The sequence below is a fragment of the Psittacula echo genome (genome assembly GCF_963264785.1).
Source record: "Psittacula echo genome assembly, chromosome: 12".
NCBI lineage: Eukaryota > Metazoa > Chordata > Aves > Psittaciformes > Psittacidae > Psittacula > Psittacula echo.
Genome location: NC_137747.1, coordinates 9,995,130 through 10,014,436, shown reverse-complemented (window position 1 = coordinate 10,014,436; position 19,307 = coordinate 9,995,130). Strand labels below are relative to the sequence as shown.

Genomic DNA, 19,307 nt, shown 5'->3' with positions numbered 1-19,307 from the left:
GTGATTATAACAGCTAATCTCGGAGTTTTCGTTGGGTGCTCTTGCATTAAACTGATTATCCGCAGAGGGGAAAAAGGTCCAGAGCCACCCAACTTCAGTGCGAGGCAGCTGTGCCTACTCCCTGTGCCTGCCTGGCCGGGCTTCCCTCTCCAGCTGTGCCGAGCAGGGTTAAGGTCCACTGCTGCATTCCCTAGATTACAGCCCCATTATCTAATAAATCGGATCCTCGGCCGCTGGCGCTGATCAGGGATGGAGGAGTCCTGTGGGGACAAGGTTACGGAGCCGCTGTGGGGCCACAGCCAGGACTGGTCCTGTCCTGCCTGCCTGGTGGCTTCCATGGCTGTGGCTGCCAAGAGCACAGGACCAGCTGAGATGGGGATGGGATGGACGGGATAGAGCACCCAGCTGCCACACGTGGGGAGCTCCGGGTCTGCTGGGGCTCTGGCTGAAGCCGTGGCGGGGGCTTGGGGCCCCTCGGTACTGGCACCTTGGCCCTGGGACCTTGTACTATCAGCTGAGGCCTGCAGGGAGGCCAGGAATGTGGCAGGGCTCCGCAGCAGCAGTGACCTTCCCCTTTCCGTCCCGCCAGCGCTAAGCGGGTTTGTTACATATTTAATATCCTGAGAGCGTTATTATCGGTATTTAATGACGGATACAACCTGTGGGATAATCCCGGTCTTAGCAGGGGGGGCACAGCGGCAGGAGCCGATGGCTCAGAGGGTCGCAGGCTTCCAGGGCCCCTTGCACTGCTGCCCACATCTGCCCTGCCGGCTCCCTGCCTGTGCCCTGCCTGCCCACCACTGCCCTGCTTGCTGCCCCCTCTTGCAGGCAGGAACACCAAGGGGTGTCCCCCCCACAAAAGGGTCCCCAAAGGGGCTGTGGTGCCCCTTTGCTCCTGGGCAGCCGGCCTGGCAGCACTGGGGCTGGGTGGGGACCCAACCAGGACAGAGGAGATGTGGGCTCCAGGGCAGCACCCACACCGTGCACAAGCCCCCATCCTGCCATAATGTAGGGGGCTCTGCCGACCCCTGCTCAGGGCAGGTCAGAGCTGGTGCAAGGACGGGCACTTACAGCCCTCGGCACTGCAGTAGAACCACAGTGTGCCACGTCCCACGTGTGTCCCCATGGCCATGGGTGTCTGTGGGGCTCAAGAGTCCCATGCACCCCATCCCTGGGGGCTGCTCTGGGGCCACGCAGGGTTGGGGGACCTCTGGACACATCCTGGCTGGTGACGGCCAGGGGGAGACTGCTCCCTGCCAGTCCCTGGCCGGGGGGGTTGTATCGGCTGCCCCAGATCCCTGCGGCTGCTCCCGTGGGTGCTAATACCCCCTAATCAGCTGTCAGTCACCACGGACCCCGGCAGCTATAAAACACCCCAGAGCAGCTCCCCGGCTCCTCTCCCTGCACCATGGCAGCACCTCGGGGCGAGGGGAGCCCAGGCCGAGAGCTGGGTGGCTGCGGGGGACCATGGGAGGCCCTGCGGGGACCCCCCCAAGCTCTACTGACCTGCCCCTGCCCTGTGCTGGCCAGCTACAGCCTCCTGCCACCCCCCCTGACCCTCCTGGCACCCCTGGTAAGTGCCGCTCGGGGGGAACCGGGAAGTGGGACTCCCCCTGCCCCCAGCACCGGGCCGGGGCTGTGTGGGGCGGTTGGGGCTGGGGAGCTGCACCCCCCGGCACTTTGGGGCACGCAGAGCCTGGCGGAGGGCCCGTGCCCCAGCCCCGTCCTGCCCCGACACCCTCTGCCCCTCAGGTCCATCCGGCCATGGAGGTGCCGCTGGGGCTGTCGGCGGAGCCAGGGCGGGCGAAGGCGGCAGCGGCGCGGGAGAGCACCGGGGCGCTGAAGGCGTGGCTGGCGCGGCACCCCCGGAACCCCTACCCCAGCAGGGGCGAGAAAGTGATGCTGGCCGTGGTCAGCAGGATGAGCCTCACCCAGGTCTCCACCTGGTTCGCCAACGCGCGCCGGCGTCTCAAGAAGGAGAACAAGGGGAGCTGGGCCCCGCGCGGAGCCTCCGACGGAGACGACAGCGAGAGCGAGGGGTGCCCGGAAGCAACCCCCGGCCCCGGCCCCTGCCCCAGCCCTGCGCAGGAGGGCGGCGGGGGCAGCCCCGAGGGGGGGCCGGGCCCTGGCCAGGGCAATGAGCCCCCAAAACCCAAGATTTGGAGCGTGGTGGCGATGCTGGCACCCAGCGAGAGCCAGTGTCCCCCGCGGGTGCTGGAGCAGGCATAGGGGCCCGATAGGCGCCGGGGCTACGGCCGCGGGGAGGGGACAGCCCCGGGGCTGAGCAGGGCAGGACACAGGGACACAGGCCCCGGCAGCTGCCCGGCTGAGCAGAGCGGGTGGTGTGGGACACGGAGAGCTAACAAATACATGTCACTGTCCTGGGCGTCTTGGTGCTGCCTGTCTGCGATGGGGACGCTGAGTGCCAGTAAGGATTCAGGGCTGCTGGTGGGGATGATGATGGGGATGCTGGCGGGATGGGGGCATCTCCACTGGTACAGTTCCCAGGGAGCTGGGCAGATCCTGACATGAGCTGCTCGGGCTTCCCTTTGCCCAGGGCCACACATGGGGTGGGCACACGTTCGGGGCGCAGGGCTGAGGGTGGCCATTCCTGCAGTCACAGCGCAGGGATATACAGACAAGCATTGATGGGGATGTGGGAGGCATCACACGGGGGGGCACTGACCAGGACATCGGCTGCCAGGACCGGGCTCAGGCCCCTGTTCAGGGGCCGGGTTGTGGCAGGCGGCTCTGCATAGCCCCGGGGTGCAAAGGGGCGAGGGGAGCCAGGCAGGGAGAGGAGAAGGGAGCAGGACTCCAGGGAGGCAGAGACAGGGCAGAGCTGCACCACGGTGTTTAATGTGCCAGAGAGCTGGAAACGGGCTCTACCCGGCGGCTGCGATTCCCCTCCTGGCGGCCACTTCGCGCTCAGCCCAGGTCCCGCTCTGCTGTGGAGGATGCCGAGAGTCAAGGCTCTGGTCTGAACGCTCGTGGGCTGCACCGAGCTCCTGCAGAAGCCTGCGCTGCTCTGCGAGGGGCAGCAGCAGGCACTGAGCATCTCCCCATGGTCCAGGCAGACCTCCAGGCTGTGGGTCAGCCGTGGGGCAGGAACACCCATCTCCAAGGGACAACACTCCAAGGTGCCCAAAACCTCCCCAGTGCGGCACGGAGCTCAGCAGACAGGGTCAGGAGTGGGGGAACCCAAAGACCTCGCGGCACAGACACTGGCAGAGGCTGTAGATGATGCAGAGCAGGAGGGTGCAGGGCACGAGGCTGACGAGGATGATGCCCAGACTGTGGTGCTCGATGAGCAGGAGGTAGATGCCGAAGGGCAGGGAGCTGAAGTAGAGCAGGCAGAGGACGCCCAGGATGAAGCGGGGGACGGCTCGCCACCCCCAGGAGCGGCACTTGTGGCCGGGGCCGCGGCAGGGCAGCGTGCCCAGGCTGGCCGGGCGGTACAACCGCACCACCTCCAGCCTGCCCAGCCCCTCGGGCGGCGACACGTCCCCCGGCACCTCCAAGATGGTGACCACGAGGCACTCGGGGCTGGGCGCAGGCTCCAGCACGCTGGGGCAGAGCAGGACCTCGGGGGAGCGGGGAGGCCCCCGCTGCTTGTCCCGCTCACAGCCCGTCAGCAGCGCCAGTGCCTCGCCATCGTCCCGCAGCCGCTGCACGTCCCCACCGGGCACGGGGCTGTGCTGGCGGCAGAAGGGGCAGCGGAGCTGCTGGGGGGATGCGTCCCCCGGCGGCACCATCTTGCGCAGGCACCTGGCACAGAGGCGGTGGCCGCAGCCGAGCACCTTGGGCCTGCGGGAGCGGGCGTCGTAGTGGCTGTAGCAGATCTTGCACTCCAGCTCGGCGGCCGCCAACGCCGTCGTCCGAGGGCCGGGCTCGCCGTCCCGCTGCGCCATGCTCCCGGGGGGCGGGCCGGGGGCTGCCCGGGCTGGGGACAGAGGGGACCCACTCTGAGCTCCCAGGGCCGGTTCCCGGCTGGCCCCATTGGCAGGGTCCTGCTCAGCCCCAGGGGTGTGCGGCACCGGCACCAGCAGCAGCCCCCTCCCAGGTCTGGCACAGCCTAGATGCAGGCACTGGGTGCTGCTGCCAGCGCGGAGGCTCAGCCGCATCCCTGCCTCGGTGTCTGACTGGGAGGGAGGCACCGGCACCGGCTGCCGGGTGAGAGCCCTGGGCCCGGATGCTTGTCCCTCCCCATGTGTGCAGGTTCTTGGGGCTTGGACGCGGGCTTTGCCGACTGCAGGGACCGCCCTGCCCTTCACCCCCCCAGCACCCCACGTACCTGCGGTGTGCGCCGGGGCTCCGGGGGGGGACGCAGCCGTGGGTCGGTGTCCGTCGCGGAGGCAGGCGGGGGGCCGGCGGCAGCGGGCACCCCATGGGGAGGTGTGGGGCTGCTGCCCGCCACGCTGCGGAGGCCCTGGCGCAGGGGCTGCCGGCATCCAACGCGGCGTTGGCCTGGCAACGGGGAGCGGGCGGAGGATGCTCGGCCGGAGCCGGTGCTGTGCAGAGCTCGGGTCGGGCTCACGCACATCGTGGGGCACAGCTGGGGCAGGGGGCTCCCCCGGGCCCCTTCTGGGCTGCAGCGGGTCAGTACCGGGGGATCAGTGCAGCTTTGCTGCCCCTTTGCTCGTGGGCAGCCCTGAGGATGCTCCTTCCCTGCCTGGGGATGCCGGCAGTGGGGACCCTGCAGCCCCCGGCCCTGGAGACAACACGGCCACAGAGCAGGGTCCTGAGGCAGCCCCAGCACTGGCACAGCCCCTGCCCTTCCCTGGCCTGGGAACGGCGGCTCCTGCTCAGCCCCGGGCATGAAGTACCCCTGGGGAGGGCCCGCACACCCGTCCCCGCTCCCAGCAGCACCTCACAAAGCAGGTTCTGGGGTGCAGAGAAAGGCTCGCCCCTGCCAGTGTGTGCCCGGGCCCCTCACTCCACCCCTGCATCCCCGGAGCCAGGGCTGGGGGCACACGGGGGCTGCAGCACTTCCCAGATTCAGGCTGGACACAGCCAAGCACATCCCTACCCTAGCCAGTGCCAACACCCCCCGGCTGCAGCCCTCACAGGGGTGTTTCCAGGAGCCTCGATAGGCAGCAGCCGTCAGAGCCCCCCCAGCCCGGGCAGGACAAACCCCGCTCCCAGCGCTGCCCTGCAGGAGGAGGGCAGCAAACACCCAATGAGAGCAGCAGCGACCCAGGGACCCCACGCATGGACCCGAACACGCCAGAGCCTGGATGTGCAGGGGGGCTCCAGCCCTCACCGGGGATGGGTCACTCACCCACTGCCCTCAGCCCCCGGGTGCGGGACAGGGCCTCTGTGCCGCTGGACAAGGAAATGAAGGGTTTGTCCTGAGCTCCATGAGCTGCCCTGTAATTAATGTCCAAGCCCTGACGAGCTCAGCTCTGCCCACCCCAGAGCAGCCGCTGGCACTGGAGCTGCCCGGAGGAGCCCCTCAGTTCACACTGCCAGGGTTTGGCAGCGTCTGAGCGAGCTGGGGATAACCAGGGCCTGGGACAAGGTCCAGCTACTGAGAGCGCCGGGCTCATTCCCCCAGTCCTGCCCATGCGCCCCAGCGTTCCCAGCTGTGCCTCTGGCTGCCCCCATCCCTGCAGCCCCTTGTACAGACCCGACTGGGTCCTGGGGTGCTCCTCCTCAGGACTCATCCCCTCCACTTGTTCAAGGGAAGCTCCAGGGATGGCAGCACCCACAAAACCCCCATGGTTCTCCCTTCTGTTCTCTTTGCCGGGATAAATGAGATGTCCTGGAAGGTAAAACACAGGGCTCCCTGGCCATTGATCACTCACACCTCCACTGAGACCTCAGCAACGAAGTACTTAACAAGGCAATGGGCCAACACCTGGGGACAGACCCCCAGGGAGAACTTGCTGACTCTCCCCAGGGCCCGTGTCTCTGCTCACCTGCGCTTGAGGAACCAGCTGCCTCGGCTCAAAATAATGAGTAACAGGCAAAAAAAGGTTTCCAAAGCTGCAGCTTTCAGCACAAGGACTCCCAGCCCTCCCCAGGGCCAGACAGTGTCAATGATCTCCTTGTCATGGAAATCATCCCTGGAGAGCTGCTGGGACGCTAGGAACAGGTGGTGCTTGGAGCCGGGCTCTTCCTGCCCTGTCCACAGGATTGCAGGAAATTCAGGAACCCCAGGAATGACCACGGTTGTTAACCCCCAGAATCGTCCTCACAGCCTCAGGCCAGGAGAGATTGGTGGTAGCGACGGCTCCTTAACCCAACAGCCAGGACACGGTGAGATCAAACGTAGGAGCTGAAGCAGAATCCAAGGGGGAAATCAGGTGCATTCACCCCTGGAACCTCCCCTCTCACCATGGCCATCAAGGTCCCCCTGCAGGGTGCCCAGGCCGGCTCTTGGCACAGCACCAGTGGCTGCTTTGTGCCATGAGGCTCAGCCTGGACCTCCCTGACCAGGACAAAGGGCTCCCGAAGCACCAAGAGCCGAGACGGCACAAGGGGACACGGGCTGGTTCTGCGCTGAAGAGGCTGAGCGTGACCACAGCTGCTCCCTGAGTCAGGGCAGGGAGAGCCAAGCCTTCATCGTGGCAGCAGTTGGGGGGCTTTAGAGGCTCACAGCAGTCATTGGGATAAACCTGCCATTGGGATGGGCAGCATAGAACGGGTCAGACGGATCTGAGAAACCCCAGCGTTTTTCTACCTTTCAGCCAGAGGGAGGGCACGGGGTGAGCACAGCCCTGGGCTGACAGAAGGAAAGGCGCAGAGCTGTAATGCTGGTTTTTAATGTTCCTAAGAACTAGGAAACAGAAATCAAAAATAGACTTTGCTCTTCTTGATAAAAGTAATAAAATGGTTAGCGGTGTTAAATTAATCCTTACAAAACAAAACCCAAGGAGGTTAAATAAAGCCCAGAGGCTCTGCATAAAAACCACGACGACTACAAAACAGCTGCAAAGACTTTACACACCAAAGGAACTCCTCTGCTCCGCTCCTCCCCTATACGGTACACAGCGTCGGCGAACACGGGACTCACACAAGGGAAAGAAACACGGATGCGATGGGAGCAGCCCCGCGAGCTGCGGCACCACGGACACAACTATTTACACTATGGACACGGAGCTGCACTGGTGCCACCCCGGCCGCAGGAGCCCCTGGGCTCTGCCCGTCACTGTCCTGCCGGCGCTGGGCTGTGGGTGCTGCCAGGGCCCCTCCAGCCACGGTGCCGGTGCCGAGCACTCGCGCTTCCTGCCCGTCCCTCTGTTCATCTGTCCGTCCATCCCGCCGTCCTTCTGCCCCTGCGTGCGGCTGCCCCTTCCCTCGGCGCCGCGGCGGCTCCTCTGTGCCGCGCTGGCTCCCGGTGCCTCCCCTCCCGCGGTGCGCGGGCACTGTGCAGTTCGCGGGGGGAAGCGGGTGCCGCGGAGCTGCTGCGCAGGAGTCCCCTGCGGCCGGTGCTGCGCAGGCAGAGTCTGTCACTGCCCCGCTGCCATCAGGGCCAACGCACTCCCCTCTGCCTCCCACCTCGCGCCTTAGTTGGGATTAGTCTCCCGGCTGCTGCTTTGCTCTCGGCCCAGCTCCCGCTCTTTGTCCACTATGGAGGAGGAGGAGGAGGAAGATGAGGAGGAGGAGGAGCTGAGGGTCCGGCCCGAATGCTTGTAGGCTGCAACGAGCTCCTGCAGCCGCTCCGGGGTGGGCTCCCACTTGGCAAAGCCCGCGCTGTTTTGCAGGAAGAGGATGGCCGTGTTGTGCACAGACTTGTAGTACATCTCCTCTCTGGAAGAGAAGACAACAGGCACTCAGCATCTTCAACTCAGAATACATCCAGACCCACTGCCCAGCACCTGCCCTCCTCTTCCTGTGCCACATCCAGGACAAGGATATCCTCTCTTGCTGATTCTCTCATTACCCTGAGCACAAGAGTGGGCAGAATGCAGTTATCAGGCACTTCTGAGTTGATGCTGCACAGTCACGCTGCTCTCTAACAGCATGTGCGGGGACATCACTGTCCCTGCAGAAGGAGACTTGTCATGCTAAGGTGTCAGTCTTAACCAGGTACATAGAACTTCAGAGTATGAGCACTGTTGCTTAAACAAGCTGCTGCCTGAACTTGTTTCTTCAGCAGCAGACCAACAGCCAACTTGCTCCACTGAGCACCGAGATTCCACCTGCCCCTGGCTCTGCTTCCCCCAAGTGACTCTGAACACTGCAGCATCTGGAAGCCCAGAAACTGCTGCTCAGCTACTCCCCAGATCTGGCTGGTGCTGGACCAGAGCCAATCCCCACAGCACCCCTAGTAGGACCTGATCAGGCTGCACTTGTGCCAAGGAAGACACCACTCACAAGCCTTTTGTGGGAAAATACCTCAGCAGTCATGAAACCAACACAAAATTCACACGTGGGGGTGAGCCCTGCCCTTGTCCTTGCCTGCTCCCTATTCCCACTGATTTCAACTTAGGCCATTTCTGTCACATGGCTCAGATTCACATTCCCAGAAGGATCCCAGGAAAAGGCCTACTTTTTGCAGACGTGTTGGGACCCGCTGCGGTATTCGTGGTCAAAGGCTGGGAGGCTGAGCTGGTGCCGCTTGAACTTGCTCTGCTCCATGCGGATCAGGGCTGTTGTAGGAGGGTCCCGCCACTCGGGGATGAAGACGATGAAGGACAGAGGCTCAGTGGAGCTCTCCAGCAGTTTCTATTCAACGAGAAAATGAACAGTCTCAGTGCTGGCAGAGCAATGATGGACAGGAAACAGTTCTGCTTCTAGAGCAGTGCTGTGGCAGTCACCCTCCTTCACCTCCCGCATCACAGCCCTGCTGTGAGGCTGCAGGAGCAGTGGGGAGGACAGAACAGATGCAGCTCCAGACATGAGCAGACATACCTCAAAGTGAGAGACCATGGCATTCATCAGCTCCTCACAGAACGGAGGATTTACCTCGAAAGAGCCACTTACAGGAAAAAAATCCAGGCACGGGCTGGAGGAAAAGGCAAAGATCCCTGTCAAAGAGGCTGCAATTCTAACTTTCATACCTTAAAAAGCGTGTTTCCTCAGGAAAGGCAGTCATACTCTTGGAAAGCCCAAATCCCTGGCAGTGCAAAGTCTGACCAGTGGTGCTGGTCCCTGGGAACACACTCCACCAGTCCCTGACTGCAGGTGACTGGTGATCTAAGCTGATTGAGGGCCCGAGTCTCCAATCTCCAGAACAGGGACAAGTACTGGCACACCCACAAACTGCATCACCCCAGGATCAGAGGCCTTTAGCCAGGCCAACACTTCACAGCCAGTCTGTGCCCACTCACTGCCCTTCTGCAGCCCTGAAGCCACAGACCCTCCTGAGCAGACACCACAGAACCAGCCCCGCATCCACACAGAAACACAGCACCAAACGTGGACTCACCCCCTGGATCCAAAATACCCGTCTGTATCCAAGAAGGCCGAACAGTACTGTTTAAAATAGCAATTCAGGGGCGAGGCAAAGCATTCAAAACTCACTCCAAAGAGCTTGTGGAGGGCTTCGAAGACGTGCACGGGAAGTGACCCCTGCAGACCAGTTCCTTCATACAGATTCACACCAAACATCATCTGAGGAGAGCAAACCCTGGGTGAGCCGTGCCTGCACTCGCTGTTCCTGCTGCTCCCTTCACTGACCACGGACCCAAGGCCACACGTCCATGCACCCACTCCTCTAGGTACGCAGGGCCCCCTCGTCCTTTCTCAAATTCGTGTAGGTCCCCTGCATGTACCCAAGAACGCTCTTTAGATATTTCATCCAACTCAGGCCCCACAAACCAAGTGTCAATGTTCACACATATCCCCCAGGAACCTTCACCTGGGCCTCAGAGTCCACAACTACTGAAGGTTTCTCTCATAAATAATTATCTCTACTCCCACTGAGATCTCCTGTCAAGATCACAACTGCTCCCCTGACCACAGTCCTATCTCCAAACGCAGGGAGCAGACCACAGACCCAGTTTAAACCCTCTTTTGCATCAGGCTCCTGGAGCTGCGGGCCGATCTCAGAGCACAGACAAAGTTTCTCACTATTAGTGAGGCTTTCTGATATACAGCTGCGATGAGACAGCACCTGGTATCGACGGAGAAGGCACCAAACCCGGGGCAGGAACTTTTCAAAGCTAGAGTCATCAATGCAACTGTACCGGTACAGAAGCCACTGCAAGAGAAAGCCCAGCATTAACCACAAACAGAATGAGCACAGACAAGAGCACACAAACATGCCTTGGAGAGGAATGCTCAGCAGCAGCAGGAGCAGGGGGGGCTCTGCATGGAGGCTGTCAGCACATCTGCTCTTCCCACTGAGTGAACCACAAGCTCTTGACTAGCATGAACGTACCCACCAGCCAGTGTCTCAGCAAGAGCTGCCTCACTGCAGGCATGGCCATTCTTGCAGCACAGTTTGTGTCCAAAGCACACACACACATCACCCTGTGGCTATTCCCAGCAGGAGCCTGACCCTGACTAAGGTGGGAGCAGCTGTCGTCATTTCTGCTGTGATCAGGGCAGTGTCCAGCAGCCCCCCAACCCCCGACACCATCCCTCCCCTCACGGGACAGGGGGACACAGGCTCCAGGGCTCAGCACATACCAGTTTGCTGAAGTAGTTGCGGCTCACTTTGACCATCTCCCCCTTGTACCGCACACACGCCACGTTGTTCTCCATGTGCATCTCCACGCTGGGGAGCGGTGGGGAGGGGATGGCCAGTCTCACTGGGTAGCAGTAGACCAGCCTGTCCTGGACCTCGGGAGCTTCCACCTCAGCTACAGACCATAAAGAGAAAGGCAGCCTATTAGAATCCAAGGACATCTGGGACAGATCTTCCCTTTACCTCCAAACATGCAGTGACAGGAACAGGGCTAAAGAGCAGAGTGGTCCCCCCAGAAGCACATGGTGATCCTTCACAGATCTCATAAGCAGTTACCTAGGTTCTGAGGTGATTCCCCAAATTAATTCTATCACCCACTGCCAGAGCACAGAAAGGATCCATCTCTAAGACAGACCTGTAGGCTGCACACAACCACCCCAGCATCGTGAGGCACATTCAGACAAGTAAAACACCCCCCTTGTTGCTACGCTTATTATTTCAGTTTGCCCCAAACTCATCCAAACCACAATAAATATTCCCAGGTTGTCAAGCACAGGAGGCAAAGGAATCTTCCTGCTACCTTGTGGTTACCCATCATGGGCGGCAGCTTCAGCTGGGAAAAAGAGAGCTCATGGGAAAGATTAGTTAGGAGGAATGAGGGATTTAATCAGGTGGGAAGAAAAGCAGCAAAAACAAGAGCAGCCAAAGGCACACACTGGGATCTGAAGGGAATCTGAGGAGAGGTAGGGCTCAAAAAGGAAAAGGACTATGGAACTGCAGTGATTAAAGCAGCAGGAACCATGTAAGAAGCAAAAGGTGACAGAGGCAGAAGTAGAGACATAAACTAGGAAGAAAGAACAAAGAAAAGACCTGCCAAGAAAGGAAGAATGCTGTGGAGGAAAGGGATTGTCAGCTGCCCCCAGGAATTCATGCAGAAGTACAGCAAAAAGGTATGATCCACAGCAACAAACTGACACCCTGTGCACTGGGGTCAGCTCCTAACAAGCTGCTTCATCCTGATAAATCATGATACTTGATATTAGAGCTGGCCACAGCACCTGATGGAAGGCACTTTGCCTCTGCACTCACAGTGTGAGTGCCAGCTAAGACCTACACTGGACTGGCTATTCCTGACTATGAAACTCAGCCCCGTGGTCTCAGAGCAGCCACCCCCCAGCACATAATGCTGCTGGAGTGGGGCCAAGCCAGAGGATGTTTGTGCTGTGGTGCAGTAGCCTGATAGCTCCTCAGAGCTGACTGCGTACCAGATATATTGTTCTCTTTGAGTATGGCAAGATTCTTCTCCCGGATCCGCTTGACGTACTCAAGGGATATGTAGTAAATCTTACTGCAGATGCCTTCAACAGAGTCCTTTGCTGCAGCAGACACGTGGGGCCCACACTGCTTGCGTAAGTGCTCCAGGCGGTCCTGAAGAACCAGAGAACCAGAGGCCCTCACACATCCCACCAGAGGGATGCGGAGCCTCCAGTGCTCCCAAATCACAGAGTAAAGGAAAGCAGCCGCAGCCTTCTCCAGAAGGACCTTCATCCATCCCCAACATGTCAGATAAAGGCTTTTCCAGTGGCTTTCCCATCCTTTCCCAGGCTCCCTGTGCTCAGCTGCTCACACAGAGGGATACTGACCATGTAGTCCTCCTTAGAGGCAGAATGGTCCCGTCGCAGCCAGCTGAAGGTGTCCTCCACGTTCCACTTCACCACCTTCCTGCTGTCTGGCGAAGCACTCCTGCTCGAAATGGGAGAAGAAGTTAACCCACAGCTGCAGGGCAACAGAATCCATCCACCACCACAGCTCTGCTAATGCTCCCTCCAGGTCTCCTCTGGAAAGTGCTTCCAGACATCTGCACAACCAGGGACTGCCAAAGGACAGTGCAGCTGCCTACTGCCCTCTGCACATGAGAGGCAGAGAAAGCATTTATCTTGGACATGACTCGTTTTGATCCTGCCTCTCATTTTCAAATGCAGCTGCAGCTCATAGCTTGTGGCTCTGAGAAAACCACCCCATTAACAAGCCTTCCATTTCCCCAGCAGCTTCATCTTCCTCAACTCTGCCCTGTGGCAGAATTTGTCAGAGAAATCCCACACGGTGTAATAAAATACTACTCTAAGCTTGCTTCTCTTCAACAGCAGTGAGTGCTTGAGCACTCAGTTTTTTCTCAGGGATAAATGGCAGAGGACATTCCATGTCCAGCATTTCAGAGATTCTCACTTGTCTCTGCATTCACTCAGCTTCCCAACATTCTATCAAGAGATGCCTCCAGCAGTACCGGTTTTCTTCTGTATGTTCCTAACCTTACTTCTCCTCAGTAAGATTATGACCAATGCTGAATAATGGGATGCAGCAGCTCCTTCTAAAGTCCCTGTAACTTTCCTTCCTCCTTTGAGCATGGCAGCAACGTAAGAGGATGTCCCACCTGGACTCAATCAGCCGCTTTGCAGCCTCGGCGTACTTGAAGAGCAGTCTCTTGGCCTCCTCCCGGAACTTGATTCTGGACAACCTGAGGTGAGTTTAAATTCAGATGCATCAGTTCCACAGCTGCCACAGAGGCCAGGTCCAGTTCCCTGGACTGACATCCCCAGCACCCCGCTTCATCCCCAAAGTAAAACACAAGAGCACAAAACCAAGGCAGATAAATAAATCACTGGACCAGACCTACCCAAAGCCATGCCAGCAAGGTGCCCTGCTCTGAACAGTACCTTATGGGAATGTCATTCATGATCTCTCTGAACATGGAAGGAGACACTACTGGCTCACAGTCACTGGGTAAAAGAGGATCTGTCCCTTTGTCAACCACCTTCCTCTCCAACATCCAGCGATTAAAGGACTCCCTTGGGGGGTCAATCCCTTAAGAAACACAGGAAAAGGGTCTAATCAACATGACAAACGTGTGCCCAAAAGCTCTGGTAAGGATCATGACACTGGAATTCTGCCTGTTAAGTATATAACCAACAATGTCACAGAGAGTAAAACCACCACAAAAGGAAATTACAGGACAAGACAGACAAACCAAAAGGCAGACCACCTCTGTACTGCAGATTGAGGTGACAAGGGGAGCCAACAGGAACCCACCTTCTCGCTGCTGGCAGAGCTCACGGTAATGTTGCCGCAGCTTGAGAATGAGCTGGGATCGAAGCAGCTCCACCTCAGGGTGTGGAGAAAGCACTTCAGATGGTGCCCTCTGCTTAATCACTGCATTTGTCTGAATATCCAGGTCCCAATACACTCTATGGGAGAAGAAAATGCCATCAGGGTGGCCAGATCATGGCCTCATTAATTATCAAATATTACTTCTAAAGATGCTTCCTTGGACTGTCTGACCAGCCAAGAAACTGAACTATTCAGGCTCCTTGCAATGATATAGGGGGTGTTACATCCCTCAGGTTCTTCTTCAAAGATGTCTGGAAAACCAGGCGTCTGATCTACCACCAAGAAAATGACAGAAAACAAATGGAGACAACTCACTCAGTTGGTCGTAAGAGAGCTGCCTGCTGTTTATCTTCAGGTGAAACACACCATGCCTTCAGAACAGAGGTTCCTGGAATACTGGGAGAACTGGGGACTGGCTGAGCAGCTGGGTTCCCTGGGACGTCAGCCTGGGGGTATAAAAGATGAATTACTGCCCCACAGAAACAGGTAAAGGGGAAGCAACTGATGCAGCCAATGGTCCTGCTAAGCAGCACTTGGGATACCCCCGAACTGCTACAGCACATTCTGCCTGTTCTGGTGCACGTTAACATGGATGTGCAAGTCACCCTGCTTCAGTCCCAGTCTGTGATGTCCCAGCTGCTTCTCAGTCCCAGTCTGTGATCTGCCAGCTCCCATGGCCATAGGAGAGAAATGACAACTTGGCAGGACCTGAGTCTGCTTCTGCTCTTCTACTTTCTGAGTATCAGCTGAGCTACACCAGGGTGGCCTGACCCTGCACAGCTCAAAACCCAGACGCAAGTTTCAGACTCCCTAAGTTTGAGCTGGAACAATGTCCTTAAGCTTACTTGTTTCACAGCACCAGACCCACCTTGGGCTTTTTCATACTGTTGCCGCTCGGTGGAACCTCCTCAGAGAATCTCCTCTTCCTCTGCTTGCTCTCCACAGAGGTATCTATCATCCCACCTTCCAGTGGCATCGGAGCCGCGTTCAGTCCCAGAGGGTCCGACTATGAGCACCCAAACAACAATAGCATATGTTAGCGTCACAAAGAATTGTTGTGGTTTAGCCCCGCCAGTAACTCAGAACCATGCAGCCGCTTGCTCACTCCCCTGCTTCTTCCTCCCCCCACTCCCAAAGGGATGGGGAGGAGAACGGAAAGAATGTAACTCCCACGGGTTGAGATAAGAACAGTCCAGTAACTAAGGTATAACCCAAACCACTGCTGCTGCCACCAGTAACAATAATGATACGAGAAACAACAAGGGAAGAAAATACATCTGCTCACCACCCACTGACCAATACCCAGCCCGACCCAAGCAGTGATCTAGTCCTTCTGGGTAACTGCCCCCAGTTTATATACTGGGCATGACGTGCTGTGGTATGGAATACCCCTTTGGTTAGTTTGGGTCAGGTGTCCAATCTCTGCTTCCTCCCAGCTTTCCCTCCCCTCCCTTGCAGAGCATGAGACTCAGAAAGTCCTTGGTCAGAGTAAACATTACTGAGCAACAACTAAAAACATCAGTGTTATCAGCACTGTTCCCAAGCTGAAAGTCAAAAACACACCACTGCACCAGCTCCTAAGAAGAAGAAAAATGACTGCTATTGCTGAACCCAGGACACACCTGAGTCCCAGACAAAGACAATAAGCCCTTAACTTCCCATTTCACTGCCCTAGCCTGACACAGATGGACAGAAGAACACCAATGCTCACACCTGAAGGAAGCTAAAAAATTCCCTTCTAGACCTGTGCTGTATGCTTTTTTTATGACTTAGTTGAGAAAAACACATCAGAGCTCCCCCAGGGTAAGTGTTCTTTGAGCAGTGCACTACACTGGAACAGCACCACCCAAGCGTGCACCAGGAGGAAGAACATTTCATTGGAATCAAGCCACACGATGGACTTCACAAGGAGTTCTGGAGGCAGTGTGACCCTCCCATGTGTGCAATCTGAAATCCACAAGACCATGGCACCTGCCCCTGCAGAACATCCCACCATCAGCACAGCCCCTCGAGAAGAGTGTGCACTTACAATGACGTCGTGCTGCCCCAGGACAGGCATTTCCCACAGAGACTGGTTAGTGAAGCGATTGAAGTAGTAAGGGCGATTCTCCCGCTTGCTCCAGCACTTCTCCCAGCCAGCCTGCACCAGCTCATCTGCGAATACAGCGAGAGTCAGGAGAGCAGCATCCTCCACAGCAGCCCCACTACTGTCACAGCCCTGACACACGCAGCACTCCAGCTTCTCCCGCAGCAGCCTTCCTTCACTCTCCCCCTGCTCCAGGGCCTTGAGAACTCCGTGCTGAGCCCTCCTAAAGCAGAGCTGTACCTGGCAGGTCCTGCACCAGTCGCAGAGGTTTAGGGGAGCTAGGCTGGTTCTGGTTGGAAGTGCCGGGTGAGTGACTCATGAGAGACGCTTCCTCCGCAGGGCTTCTGTGATTCTCATTGGCCATTTCTCAGCAACCACACTAGAAAACACAGATACAAAACCCATGTTACAGCAGGAGAGATCCCAGATGCACTTGTTTCATTCAGCTATAGCACTGCAAGTTCGTTCTGCCAATAAAACAGGGTTTGAATGAGTACACACAGCACCTAAGTCCTCAGTAATATCTGTTGTCCCACACACAACTAGCTGTGAGGAATGCTGAGCTCTATGTGGTGCCAGGTAGGGAGCTCTTAAGGCCAGCATTCAAAATACTCTTTTCCCAGCTAAAGCCCTACTGAGAGCACAGTGCCTGGCCCATAGGGCAGCACTGAGAGCACAAAACATAAATCCACTCCTCTGTGAACACGTACCACCTCTGCCACACTCACATCACAGCCAAATCTGACCTGTTACACTTGGAGGCAGTTTAAACCATCTACACACAAAGAAGTGCACATAATTTAACCAAACGGCTCTTGTTAAACAACTTCTGCTGTATAAAATAGCCCTAGTGCTTCACTAATAACAGCTCCTGTGGTTGAGAGAACCACAGGCAGGGGTCAGGACCTCCTGGCCTCTTTTCCTCAGCGTGTCCCAGACTAGCTGCAAGGCCTCAGGCAGGTTTAGCCTTTGGTACTTTTTCATTTGCATAACAACAGTTATGCAGAAGAAGCTCTGGTGAGACAATCAAGCTCCCCTAAATCATAATGTAATGTTGCCAGCTAGAGAGAAAGAGCCAGGCTTCTCCTCTTACTCACCATTCCTCCCCTGGGGAGGTTTCTCTAACAGCACTGCAGCCTGCTCCTCCCCACAGCATGAAATACAGTGGCAAAGACCCGGGAAAATGAGGTATTTTAAATAATTACTGTTGCCTCTGTTACTTAATTCGACTCAGGCCTCTGGGGACACACTGCACAACACTGAAGTCAGGGCTGCAGCAGCACAATCTTGTACCCAGAAGTGTTTCTAACTGAACACCCCAGCAGCCCCAGCTGTACACTCGCTTTAGATCATCTCATAAGTAACCCCCTTGTTTGGTCTGCAGGCCAAGTTACCTGCATTTATTCACCTTTGCTCCCCTTCCTGCCCATAAAACCTGCTGGCTCTGTCAGAGGAGCACAATGGTGAGCGCCAAAAGGATCCCCGAGTTAGCAGGCACTAGCTGGGGTGCTTGCAGTACCACTTGGGGAACTGGCGTAATGCAGGCCAGGGCTGAGGAACTTGACCCCTTTCAGCGCCTTGGAAGATGTTTCCATCCTTCCAGCACGGGTGAGCAGGAAAAGGTCTGGGACACTGCAGGAACCAGGAGCTTCGGTCTCTGCTCACAATCAGGCAGGTGACAATGACCAAGCCCACAGGGAAGAGGGTCTGTCACACAGTTCCAGTGCAGGTCAGGATGTGCAGTGGGCTCAGCCAGCACTGGGCAGTGGCTGCAGCTCACGCTTGCTCCTGAGCCCCAGCCCCTCAGCTGCTGGCCAAGGGCCGCAGGGGTGGATGGGGACTACTGCAGGCACGGAGTCCTCCCAAGCTGTGCTCAGCCCTTGCTCAAACTGAAGCACACACAGGTGCTCACATGTCCTGCACGGTACATAGAGAACAACTTGCAAGGAACCGGTACATACTGATGGGATCAGACCTCTCAGTGAATGTTAAGATGTGACAGTGCTGGCTATCAAGATCCTCCTGCACTGGCCAGCACACACCAGCTGCAGCAACCTGCTGGTACTCAAAAACACTGACAGGCAGGGGTCCGTCCCTGTCTCTGTCTTCTCCTATTTCTGGATAAACCAGGATGGTGGAAGTAGACAAGAAGCTTTATCACTTGATCAGGTTTGATGAGTACTGAACCTAAGTACCCTTAAGGTATGGGTAAAGTGAAAAGCAAACTGATGGGAATCCTGACTTTTATGCAACTAGCGTTGGGACTTCAGACAGTGAAAGGGATCCAGAATAATCCAGCATTTTATGGTGAATATGGTTGTTTTTATACACCATGGTGCATACAGTACTTCACAGACAACACTCTCCCTGCCCAGAGAGCTTACAACCTAGGAGCAGCAACACAACCAGACACCACAGCAAGGTGGAAGGAGACACAAAGCAAAGTACAATGAACAGGGTCGTTGTTTGTTTCCATTTCACTGAAGCAGGATTTTACACAAGACAACGGCAAACGCAGACAAAGGAGAGCAGCGACAGCCCCCGGGGCACAGCAAAGCTTCTCCCTCATCCCAGAGCCGCTCCGGGAGGCTGGAGGCCAGGCCACCGCCTCCCTCCGTCGGTACCTGTCCCGTCCCCGAGAGCCAGATCCTGAGCTCGGGCGGGACAAGGGCCGAGTGGGGCTCCGCTCCCAAGGCGGCACGGACACGTGTGGCGAGCACGCCGGGGGCCAGGGACCGCGCTAGCCGCGGGCAGGGAAGCAAGCGTGTGCTGCCCGGCAGCGCCCGAGGCTGCACTCCCGCCGGCGGTACACGGGATGGAGCTCCTCGGCGCGGCGGGCCGGGACCGGCAGGCAGCCAAGGAGGCCGGGGCCGAGCGAGTGCGGAGTGGAAGCGGCGGCGGCGACAACTCTGCAGGCTGGACGGGAAGAGTCCGGGGGTACGGTGTAAGCGGGGCGGAGGCGGGCGGCCCCACGAGTACTTACGGTGGCGGGCTGCCTGGCGGGACGCGTGGCCGTCGCTCCGTGCTGGCCGCTGGCGCGCCGGGGCCGCATCCTCATAGCGGGGCTTCCCGCGCCGGGCCCACGGGGGCCGCTGCGGAGACAGGAGGCCGTTACAGCGCCGCGGGGAGGAGCCTCCGGGCGCTCGCGCGCACGCGCGGCGGCGGGATCGCGGACCCGACGCGGCCAGGGCAGACGCGGCGGCGGCGGCAGCGACTGCGCTCTAAGATGGCGGCCGCGGGCCTGCGGCGCCTCCTTGCGCCGCCTCCTTCCACCGCCCGCCCGCCCGCCGCCGCCGTCCGCCCCTCCCTTGCTCGCGAGCAGCCGCGGGCGCGCCGCTCACCTGTGCGTACTGCCGGGGGCTGCGGACACCGGGCGCCGCGACACCCACCCCACCTCCGCCTCGCCCGTCCCGCCGCCGCCATCTTGCGCCGGGACAGCGGGCCGGCGGTGCGCAGGCGCGGGGCCGCCCCCCTGCG

At 58.4% G+C, this 19,307-nt stretch overlaps 1 protein-coding gene and 1 pseudogene across 2 annotated transcripts; both read right to left on the bottom strand.

Annotated features, from left to right (window-relative positions):
• Positions 1–3,185: 3,185 nt before the first annotated feature.
• Positions 3,186–4,451, bottom strand: LOC308226193 (E3 ubiquitin-protein ligase RNF182 pseudogene; annotated as a pseudogene). Its single transcript has 2 exons — positions 4,295–4,451; positions 3,186–4,182 (listed from the first exon to the last, which is right to left on the bottom strand). The product of its transcript is annotated as an E3 ubiquitin-protein ligase RNF182 pseudogene (transcript).
• Positions 4,452–6,751: 2,300 nt separating this feature from the next.
• On the bottom strand, positions 6,752–19,303 carry PCIF1 (phosphorylated CTD interacting factor 1). The gene is made up of 17 exons (XM_080627546.1): positions 19,172–19,303; positions 18,814–18,922; positions 16,071–16,209; positions 15,774–15,898; positions 14,613–14,750; positions 14,060–14,190; positions 13,667–13,821; positions 13,294–13,441; positions 13,011–13,094; positions 12,223–12,322; positions 11,845–12,007; positions 10,582–10,754; positions 10,064–10,150; positions 9,377–9,561; positions 8,860–8,953; positions 8,498–8,673; positions 6,752–7,755 (listed from the first exon to the last, which is right to left on the bottom strand). The coding sequence occupies exons 3-17, from the start codon at positions 16,192–16,194 to the stop codon at positions 7,512–7,514; spliced, it is 2,127 nt and encodes a 708-aa protein (XP_080483672.1). The 5' UTR covers positions 16,195–16,209; positions 18,814–18,922; positions 19,172–19,303; the 3' UTR covers positions 6,752–7,511.
• Positions 19,304–19,307: the final 4 nt, after the last annotated feature.

Excerpts from the sequence above, each read along its gene's own strand:
- PCIF1 (XM_080627546.1), bottom strand. The coding sequence starts at position 16,194 with ATGGCCAATGAGAATCACAGAAGCCCTGCGGAGGAAGCGTCTCTCATG. Across the intron at positions 15,899-16,070 it reads ACTGGTGCAGGACCTGCCAG|ATGAGCTGGTGCAGGCTGGC; the intron begins GTACAGCTCTGC and ends CTGTATTCGCAG. Across the intron at positions 13,442-13,666 it reads GCTCTGCCAGCAGCGAGAAG|GGATTGACCCCCCAAGGGAG; the intron begins GTGGGTTCCTGT and ends GTGTTTCTTAAG.